Here is an 11616-nt window from a genome sequence, read left to right on the forward strand (position 1 = left end):
TTATTTTTAGTAATCCTTGTACATAAATATTTAAAATGTTTACATTACACATGTATTTACTTAGCCCTTTCAGGGTCGGCAGGCCCTTTCCGAAACTTGTCCTCAGGGTCAGAAATTTTTTGAAAAAAAAAATTATGAAATGATAGAGAATCTTTTCCCGATCATAATGACACCAAAAGTATGAAATTTGATGGAAAAATTACGGAATTATGCTCTTGTGAAGTTAGTAGTATCAGCGATGTTTATGCATCGGCGATTTTGCCCACTTTGAGCCCTATTTTCAGCCAGTTCCAATGTTCAAGTCAAAAAAATCATAACTATTGCACTAGAACTCCATTTTTTCTATCAAATGAGTATAAGACACACCTATTTACCAATTTCAACTATCCAATAAAGTGGTCAGAAATTAGCAATTTTGCCAATTTCACACAAATTTCAAAAGATGCCAGTTTCCAAATAGGGTCCAAAATAAACAAGACAGACATTCGTGGCACTAAAATAACATTTCCTCTGTTCATTAGTCACGTCCCCAGGCTTCTCTTACATTTCTTTTGCTTTCCACTTTGAATTTTTATTCTCACAAATAAATAGAAGATTTAATGTTATGCAAACTACTGCATTACTGTAGAAATGGTATAAATAGTATCAGCACACTTGTGAAAGAATATTATACTCACCAGTTGATGTGTATTGGACGTGTGGCATGATTTGTTTACTTTTGAGCTTTGGCAAAAATTGAACATTTCTGCTACTTTGAGCTCAATTTCAAGGTAGTTTTCATTGTGAAACCAATCAAAATCATCTCTATTCCTGTGATACATCTTCCATTCTATCAAGTGAGATCAAGGAAACGAGAATACAACCATAAATACCATACGAAAATGCAGTGCAAAGTCGCTGTTTTAAACCAAAAACATGGTCAGTTTTTTTTTTCTCATTATGCACTGTGCTGCAGGATTTTTTTTATACTGTGCACACTGACCACATTGACCCATTCTTTCATATGCAGGCTTACCAGCTCTCTCTCGCTAGATTTGAAGGCACTAGAATTTACGTACTAGTACGGCACCAACCCAGGCATGCAAGCCGTACTAGTACGGCACCAACCCTGAAAGGGTTAGTATTCCTGTTTTGTTTCATATAAATGTGGGTGGTGTGACATTGGAATCTATAAATACACCTACCATCTGACTTACAACCGAGTTCGGTTCCGAGAAACTGGTCGTAAGTCAAACTTTACTACTGAATATCAACAAAACATTTTTGTAATGACTTTATTTTATTGTTTTATTTTGGTATTTCATGTTTTACTTTTCTTTTTATGTTGTTAGTACTGTATTTTATACTGTAAGGTTTAGGATAAACACTGTGTACAACACAAATAGTTGTTTATTTCCCAGAAATTTGGCATAAAAAACACGGTCGTAAGTCGAGTGGTCGTAAGTCGAGCAGGTCGTAAGTCGGATGGTAGGTGTAGATTATTAATCCTGTTACACAGAAAAATCTGTATAATTATTTATGGAGGATTAATATATGAATAGGTGGCATGCCAGGAATGGGTGGAATGGGTCCCCGAACTGTGGTTGTAAACAAGCCTCCAACCTCAAGCATGACTCAGCAGCAGCCTGGCCAGAAAGTTATTATTATGACCTCTCGACCTCCAACACCAAGCCAGGTCAGTTCTTACCTTTGACATACTGAGCAATACATAATAAGAAATTTTACTCTCTTCGCACTTCATATTTTAGTTGATTAATTACCAGTACATTATGAAATTTTGTTCTTTATTGTAGCTTTCCCAAGGATTTTGTAAAAATTATCTAAACATTTTTTTCTTTGTTCTTAGATTTACCAGTAATTAAAAAAATAGTAGAAATATTTTTCACTGCTGTATACAGTAGGTCCCCTTGTTTGCAAACAAGTTATAGAAATTGCTAGAGAATTAATTACATGTTTTAGTTGCTGTAAAATTATCTGTTTTATTTGCTTATTCAATAAATTATCATTAAAACTGTTCCTGGTGTTTCATCTTACAAACAAGTTGTTTTTTTAGAAAACATTAGTACAAAGGATGAATAAGCTTCACACACGTTCATACTGTGGCTTGCTGTAGTTATCAAATTTTAATTAGTTCCCAATGATTACAAAATATTTAACAGGTTCTGTTTCACATTCATATGACAGCATGATAGTACTTGCCCAATTGGTTCCTAATTGACCTACAAGTAGGTTCCTAATGGGTAAGTACTGTCATGCTGTCATATGAATGTGAAACAGAATCTTTTAAATATTTTGTAATCATTGGTAGGTTTTTCTTATTGTTTCATTAACATGTAAGATGTCACGTAAATCTTTTAACTTCTGCTTCCTGTTTTTTCTTAGTGGTTTTTACCCTTTTAATATTTTCTTTTTTCCATTTTAGGAGGCCTGATCTGAGACTGGTAATCTCCAAAACCATTAACAGATAACACATGAAGCCAGTGGTCATACAGCACTGTATCTCCCTTAGGTCACATTTCCAGGCCTCCTATTACATAAAATATTTCACATCTTTAATCCAGTTTTGTTTTGTTACAGAGTGTAACCACAGAAACCATGGGTGGGGTGATGAAAACTGCAGTAGTCAATGCAGGTGGTCCATGCAACACAGGACTTACTACAGTTACAGTTAACCCTGGGAGCCTCCCAGCAGGTTCTCTGTCCCAAACTAACATGGCCACAAATGCAATTGCACAGCAATCAGCTACACATCAAACAACCAAGTATGTTGTTGTCACAGCTCCAAATCAGGTTTCTATTAAGACTGAAATTAAAGAAGAAGTGGAAACTACATAAGATCAACATGTGGATCATGTATAGCTAAATCTTTGTTTGATTTAGGCTTTATGTATCTACATTATTTTATGTATCTACGTTATTTTCATATAGTCGGACTTGAGTCCTGGAAATGGGAAGTACAATGCCTGCACTTTAAAGGAGGGGTTTAGGATATTGGCAGTTTGGAGGGATATGTTGTGTATCTTTATATGTGTATGCTTCTAAACTGTTGTATTCTGAGCACCTCTGCAAAAACAGTGATAATGTGCGAGTGTGGTGAAAGTGTTGAATGATGATGAAAGTATTTTCTTTTTGGGGATTTTCTTTCTTTTTTTTGGGTCACCCTGCCTCGGTGGGAGACGGCCGACTTGTTAAAAAAAAAAAAAAAAAAAGTATCTACATTATCATATGTGGACTTTTATCTGCACTGCATGGTTCCCTAGGAGAAACATATGTACACCAAACTAAACTGCGTTATTGTGTCTCCAGCTCAGCCAGCACTTCCAAAAATTCTGGATACAAAAGAATAAGAAGAGAAGCAATATGTTTTAAAATTTCCCAGATACTGATAGCACTTGGAAATATGCAGTAATAGCATACAAATAAATTATTCAAGTAATGACAACCTACCATTGAAAGTTACTAGTGCTTTCACTCTATTTAGCTTTGAATACAAAGAAGTACAAGTAGCATTTTAACCCTTTGACTGTTTTCGACGTATAAATACGTCTTACGAGCCAATGTTTCTGACGTATATATACTCAATAATTCTAGCGGCTTCAAATCAAGTGGGAGAAAGCTGGTAGGCCCACATGTGAGAGAATGGGTCTGTGTGGTCAGTGTGCACCACATAAAAAAAATCCTGCAGCACACATTGCGTAATGAGAAAAAAAAAACTGATCGTTTTTTTGGAATAAAACGCCGACTTTGAGGTGTATTTTCGTATAGTATTTATCGTTGTATTCGCGTTTTCATGGTCTTAGGTGATAAAATGGAAAACATATTACAGAAATAGAGATGATTTTTATTACTTTTACGATGAAAACGACCTTGAAACTGAGCTCAAAGTAGCGGAAATGTTTGATTTTTACCAATGTTCAAGAGTATATAAATCACACCAGACGTCCAATACACGTCAACTGGGGAGTCTAATATTCTTTCAGTAGTGCACTGATATTATTTATACCATTTTTACAATAATGCAGTCGTCTGCATAACAGTAAATTTTGTATTTTTTTGTATGAATAAAAAATCAAAATAGAAAGCAATAATAATATAAGAGGGGCCTAGAGATGTGACTAATGAACAGAGCATATGTTATTTTAGTGCCACGAATGTCTACCTTGTTTATTCTGGACCCTATTTTGAAATTGGCATCTTTTTTATTTTGCGTGAAATTGGCCAAATTGCCAATTTCTGACCACCATATTGGGTAGTCCAAATTAGTAAATGGGAGGTTTCTTGTACTCAGCTGATAGATAAAATGGAGTTCTAAAGAAATAGCTATGAGTTTGGTCAACTGGAACAATGGAATTGGCTGAAAATTGGGCTCAAAGTCGGCGAAATCGCCGATACGCATATGTCGCCGAGACCGCTAACTTCGCGGGAGCATAATTCCACGAGTTTTCGACCAAATTTCGAACTTTTGGTGTCATTACCATCGGGAAAAGATTCTCTATCATTTCATAAGAAAAAATAATTTTTTTTTTTTTTCAAAAATTGAGCAACATAGAATGACAGTTTCAGAGAGGGGCCTGAAACAGTCAAAGGGTTAAAAAAAATTAAAACAGGTGCACATTAAAAAATCTTATTTTTTTTTCTCAACATGCTGGGTGTCTCCCACCGATGCAGGGTGACCCAAACAAGAAAGAAACACTTTTGCCATCATTCACACACAATCACTGTCTTTGCAGAGGTGCACAAATGTGACAGTTCAGATATAATTGCCTTGTATCAGGGTGCATTCGTTCCCTTAAACATGCAGATCCCTGATAATTGAGCTCATTATTTATTGCTCCTTTTACTGCTTATCAACAAACTTCTGGCAATCCTTGAATTGTGTACCATATAATTGGTTCAACTACTTGGACTTTCACTGACAGTAGTAAGCTGTACATCTTGCAGTCAGAACTGGCACATGGTCAGGAAGCAGCAGAATCCCTCCAACAGAACCTTTCCACAGATGGTTTCACAAAGTTGGACCAGCAAGGTGACAATGCTAGCCATAATCTCACTAGGAAAAGGCTAGGGACAAGAACTTTAGGGAGGGAGATACCAAGTGCCTCCAACTCCATTAATTCAGCCTCAGTTTCAGGGACACAATGGTAAATTTATCTGCATTAACTAGGTATCTCTACAAAGTGTCCTTCAGGATTCCATATACAAAATATGTCAAAACATCATAGATTTGAAGCACCAGTGGGAAACCCTCACTTGAGAAAATATGTTCAGAAACCAGAGAAAGTCCAGAAATTTGCTAAGATTAGTCCTAAAGCTAAAATAATGACGTATAAAGAAAACTCAAAGAACCAAATGTTAGAAGGAAAGGAAAACCAGAAGACATTATTATGACCTGCCTACCTATAGTCAATTCCATAAAAAAATGGATAAAGGACTTGATAGGACAATGAGGACCAAGGACAAGGAAAAATAGATGGAAGTTACAGATGCACAGGGTCGTCAAAAAGCACTTCTGAGGATATTTTAGGAAATGAAATAATCTGACTGAGGAATTGGTGAAATCAGAGTCTACACAGCTTTAAGAGAAATTATGATAGGGTCCATGTGGCCAGGAGTATTGGGTGACTGGTTGTAAGTAATCAAGAGGTGGGGCCAGGAGCCTAGACTCACTCCTGTAACCATAACTAGGTAAGTACAAACTTCATTAATTAAATTAATATTGATGTTCTCCATCAACACCCTATTAGTTTCCATCTCATGGTAGCAGTTTTTGTGTGCTGAAATTTTTTAATACACTTGTAGCAGAAGCCTTTGATATGCCCAGATCTTTATGAATAATATTTTACTTACATAAGCCACTTCTACTTGGGAATGCCTCTCAAGGAGTGGTAACAATAGAGAAGTCTCTGGGTAGCTCTATCTATACATGGCCTGTTCTTAACACCTGTTTTATCATGACATCAATCCCTTAAATAATCTTCCATTTTTTATTGCCATGTAAAGTTTGTTTGCCCATACTTCAGATCCCCTCTTTATCTTCTGTAGTAGCCTACCATCAATCAGTCTCTATAAATGAACCATCATTGAGCACTTTTCAATCCATTCTGCTATCTAACACCTTTTACATATCTGATATTCTCTGTTATTCTTTATATCCTAAAAAAAATATATTTCTTATTCCTTACTATCTACTTAGACGATATGTATTTCTTAGATCATTTCAGTGGTCTGAATATTAGATTTCATGTTTCATTCCATGTCCATATTTCAGTAACATTTTAACTTTTCCTAATAATTTATGCTTCCATCTGAAAATCCAGTCTTACAAATTTTGTATCAGTCACTTGGCAGTCAACTGTTCCTAGGCTTTCTTTAGCGGATGTTTCAGTGCAGTACTAATAATGTACGAGAATCATTCTAGTCTTTGACCATTATTTTCCCCACATTTTTAAAGTTAAATTTTTTATTGCTGGAATAATGAGGGTCATCTTGTAACACCAGTTATTCATTTATTTTGCATTGCATCCTGTCTTGCACTAAAATTCAGTGCCTGCATCTCATTAGCAGAATATTATTATTGATCCCTAGAGAAATACACATAAATAAGGCATGATTTATTAAATTATAGCTTTCATTACTGATACAAACATTGGAATAGGTAAACTCTTGAACATATAAGTGTCAAAACTTTGTGCATACTTATATTTGTAGTGTTTTGTGTTTCCATGATGGTCAAAGTTGTAACTTCCTTTCTTGTCCATTAATAAGTATGGTTTAGAAAGTTAATAAATTATTTTTCAAATACATTTATATACATTTGTTCATCACCATATATCATCTGTGCTGTTAATTTTAATACAAATTTTCATTTGTGTATGTGAGAATGTTTGCAGAGTTAAAAAAGCTACATTAATCAATACACAGATTACCAGCTGTTGTATTTCAGCCTGTCCTCCTAAGGCAAAGCATAGTTAATTACTATTTGGATTTCAGTAGATTGTTCTCTATTCAGTACATTATTTTAGGATAGGGTAGATTAGGTAATATCAATTTAATCAAAGTTAACAAATCTTTCTTTCAACATACCAGCCGTATCCCAGTGAGGTGGGGTGGCCCAAAAGGAAAAACAAAAGTTTCTCCTTTTAAATTTAGTAATATATACAGGAGAAAGGGCTACTAGCCCCTTGCTCTCAGCATTTTAGTCGCCTCTTACGACACGCATGGCTTACGGAGGAAGAATTCTGTTTCACTTCCCCATGGACATAAGAGGAAATAAACAAGAACAAGAACTAGAAAGAAAATAGAAGAAAACCCAGAGGGGTATGTATATATATGCTTGTACATATATGTGTAGTGTAACCTAAGTGTAAATAGAAGTAGCAAGATGTACCTGAAATCTTGCATGTTTAAGAGACAGAAAAAAGGACATCAGCAATCCCACCATCATGTAAAACAATTACAGGCTTTCTTTTTACACTCACTTGGCAGGACGGTAGTACCTCCCTGGGCGGTTGAAGTTAACAAATATAAACATAAAATAACACAAAGAAAAAATCCCTACCAAAAAGGAAAGTTCTGAAGATGAAACAGAAAATGAGGAGCCACAGAGATGACAGAATTAAATCCATACACCATGAGAGCAGTGTTCTAGTTTAGTGTCATCAGTGTCTTTAATTATACAGTAGTATATAACCAGTGTTGTCTCAGGAGGATAGACTGTGTATTTATTATGTGTGATCTGCTATTCACAAAATTGTAGATATTAGTGAAAATGGTAGTTCACCAGACATTTGGTCTCATATTACATGATTTATGTACCAAATATATTAGTAGTAGTGTATTATTACTAAGAAGGATGACTTGTAATTATGAAATTTACAAATAATTTTATTAGCTTGAAGTCAGTTTATTACATTACCTTTTATTAAATTACTTTGAATAGCCTTATAATACTACTGCATATGTAAATATAATAAAACATTTCTTCGTTATTTATAATAAAAATAAATACAGTAATACTCTTTTATCATCCTTAACAAAGAAAAGATGGACTTTATTGACAGAAGGTAAAAAGTATTGCATTTTACATAAAATTATTCTAAGAAGTCTGACATTTTCCGAAAAAATAATTACAATTTATTTCATTTACATTCTTTTAGGAAACTACAAATCTGAGCTTCAGTAATGTATGCCCTTGCTATTTGCAAGGGTTGTGTTGCATGAGAAGTTCATGCATGGTGATTTTTATAGATTCTGAGCTTCTATTTCAGTAGGAAAAGGGAAGAGGGTGTAGCAGACAAACCATTGTACAGTATTTCTTAACATTTTGTGCTGTTCTGGTTCAGTTGTAGTGAAAAATGTGTCATCTATCAGAAATATGTAATGTTTACACAAAATGTAATATCATGAATATAGAGTGGTTTTTTATACACATCTATGATGGGAAAAGATATTTTGAGGAGTTATTAATGTTAATGATGAAAGGAAGGCAATGACTATATGCTTGGGGCAGGGAGAAGAACATTGTATAGGAGGGAGCAGAGGCCTGTGATGGATTTGGGCAAAGTGTGTGATGCAGTGAGTATAATAAAAGGGCAAAAAGAGGCTGGGATAGATGGAGTTAACATAGATGTTAAAAGCAGGTGGGGATATAGTCTTGGATTGGGTGGTGTTTGTACAATATACAGTATGCATGAAAGAAGGGAAGGTGCTACAAGATTGGCAGGGGAGTGCATATTTCCCTTGGGTAAGGAAAAATGGGACAAGAGATGATGTAGGAATTATAAGGGAATCAACCTGCTGAGTATATCAGGTAAAGTTCGTGATAGAATTATTATTGAAAGGATTATCGATAAGACAGAAAGTAGGAATGCAGAGAAGCAGGGCCAATTTATGAAGGGTAAGGGATGTACAGTGGACCCCCGCCTTATGATATTAATCCGTTCCTGAGAGCTCATCGTAAGCCGAAATTATAGTAAGGTGAATTAATTTTCCCCGTAAGAAATAATGGAAATCAAATTAATCCGTTCCTGACACCCCAAAGTATGAAAAAAAACTTTTTTACCACATGAAATATTAATTTAAATACACACAAACTGAAGAAGACATGCACAATTACTACTCTGCTAAGAATACATGACACATACCTTTATTGAAGATCTGGTGATGATTGATGGGATGGGAGGAGGGAAGAGTGTGGAAGTTATTGTTTAGAAGGGGAATCCCCTTCCACTAGGACTTGAGGTAGCAAGTCCTTTTCTGGGGTTACTTCCCTTCTTCTTTTAATGCCACTAGGACCAGTTTGAGGGTCACTGGACCTCTGTTGCACAGCAAATCTGTCCATAGAGGTCTGTACCTCCCATTCCTTTAAGATTTGCCTAAAATGGGCCACAACATTGTCATTGTAATAGTCACCAGCACGGCTTGCAATAGCTGTGTTAGGGTGATTTTCATCCATAAAGCTTTGCACTTCAACCCACTTTGCACACATTTCCTTAATCTTTGAAGTAGGCACAATGGATTCCACAACTGGCATAGGCTTCTCAGGGTTAGCCCCAAACCCTTCAAAATCTTTCTTAATTTCCATACTAATTCTCACCCTTTTTACCACAGGGTTGGCACTAGAAGCTTACTTGACGCCCATGGTGACTTATTTTGCAGTTACAAGCACAAAAAACAGTGGGATAAGGTGAAATGTACTGAATGTATGCGTGGATGCGGCCACACTGTCTGGCTTGTAAACACTGGCGCTGAGGCCACACGTGGAACGCGTCCCAGGCGAATCACGTAAGGCGAGTTTTTTATTGTGAGGCGAGGCAAAATTTTTGCGTTCAAATGCTGCATATGGCGGATTTAACGTAAGATGATGCGTTCGTAAGGCGGGGGTCCACTGTATAATCGAAGCGTTTACACTGAAGTATGTAAGTGAACAGTATTTAGAAAAGGGTGAAAAGCTGTTTGTTGCATTTATGGATTTGGAATAGGTAAGTGACAGGGTAGATTGGGAATTCATGTGGCAGATGTGAATGAAGTGAATGCTACCTGGCGTTTACCTGGAGAGAGTTTTGGGGGTCAATGCCTTCGTAGCTCGGTCTGAGACCAGGTCTCATGGTGGATCAGGGTCTGCTCAAACAGGCTGTTACTGCTGGATGCACGCAAACTGACGTACGAACCACAGCCTGGTTGGTCAGGTACTGACTTTAGGTGCCTGTCCAGTGCCTTCTCGAAGACAGCCAGGGGTCTATTGGTAATCCCCCTTATGTATGCTGGGAGGCAGTTGAACAGTCTTGGGCCCCAGACACTAACTGTGCTGTCTCTCAATGTGCTTTTCATCGGGGGAATGTTGCATCTCCTGCTGAGTCTTTTGCTTTCATAGGGAGTGATTTTCATGTGCAGGTTTGGTAACAATCCCTCCAGGACCTTCCAGGTGTATATTATCATGTATCTCTCTCGCCTGCATTCCAGGGAATACAGATCAAGGACCTTCAACCGTTCCCAGTAATTTATGTGCCTTATCATACTTACGTGTGCCGTGAAAGTTCTTTGTATGCTCTCTAGGACTGCAATATCTGCAATGCCTTGAAGGGGGCCGTTAGTGTACAGCAGTATTCCAGCCTAGAGAGAACAAGCAATTTGAAGAGAATCATCATGGGCTTGGCATCCCTAGTTTTGAAGGTTCTCATTATCCATCCTATCATTTTCCTAGCAGATGAGGTAGATAATTGTTGTGGTCTTTGAAGGCAAGATCCTCTGACATTATCACTCCCGGGTCCTTCACATTTCTTTTTCACTCTATTGTAATGTTAGAATTTGTTGTATACCCTAATACATTTTTAACTTCCTTAAGTTTTCCATATCTGAGTAGTTGAAATTTGTCCTCATTGAACTTCATATTGTTTTGAGTGGCCCATTTGAAGACTTGGATGATGTCCGCTTGGAGTCTTGCGGTGTCGTCGATTGAGGTCACTGCCATGGCAATCCGGGTATCATTCACAAAGTAAGACAAGGACCTATAGTTTACATCTCTGTCTATGTCCGAAATGAGGATGAGGAATAGAATGGGAGCGAGTACTGTGCCTTGTGGGACAGCTTTTCACCATGGCTGTCTGGGACTTCACTCTGTTTACTATTACTCTTTGTATTCTATTTATCAGGAAGTTATAAATCCAGCTACCAAATTTTCCTGTTATTCCTTTATTACGCATTTTGTGTGCTATTACACTATGGCCACACTTGTCGAAAACTTTTGCAAAGTCTGTGTATACTACATCTTTATTTTGTTTATCCTCAGCAGCATCCAGGACTTTGTCATAGTGGTCCAGTAGCTGGGACAGGCAGGAGTGACCTGCTCTAAACCCGTGTTGCCCTGGGTTGTGTAATTGATGGGTATCTAGGTGGTTGGCGATCTTGCTTCTTAGAACCCTTTCAAAGACTTTTATGATATGGGATGTTAGTGCTATCAGTCTGTAGTTCTTTGCAATTGCTTTACTGCCACCTTTGTGGAGTGGGGCTATGTCTGTTGTTTTTAGTGTGTGTGGGATGACCCCTGTGTCCATGCTCCCTCTCCATAGAATGCTGAAGGCACACAATAGGGGCTTCTTGATGAACATGGAGTTCCAT

General features: G+C 37.0%; 1 protein-coding gene across 1 annotated transcript in view; it reads left to right on the forward strand.

Moving 5' to 3' along the window:
* Positions 1–2997, forward strand: part of Taf6 (TBP-associated factor 6) — a 68433-nt gene extending 65436 nt beyond the window's left edge. The window contains exons 10-11 of the mRNA XM_053787204.2: positions 1542–1675; positions 2578–2997. Coding sequence (XP_053643179.1) covers positions 1542–1675; positions 2578–2835 — 392 coding nt within the window. The 3' untranslated portion in view covers positions 2836–2997. The remainder of the gene's footprint in view (positions 1–1541; positions 1676–2577) is intronic.
* Positions 2998–11616: the final 8619 nt, after the last annotated feature.

Source organism: Cherax quadricarinatus, chromosome 48, assembly GCF_038502225.1.
Source record: "Cherax quadricarinatus isolate ZL_2023a chromosome 48, ASM3850222v1, whole genome shotgun sequence".
NCBI lineage: Eukaryota > Metazoa > Arthropoda > Malacostraca > Decapoda > Parastacidae > Cherax > Cherax quadricarinatus.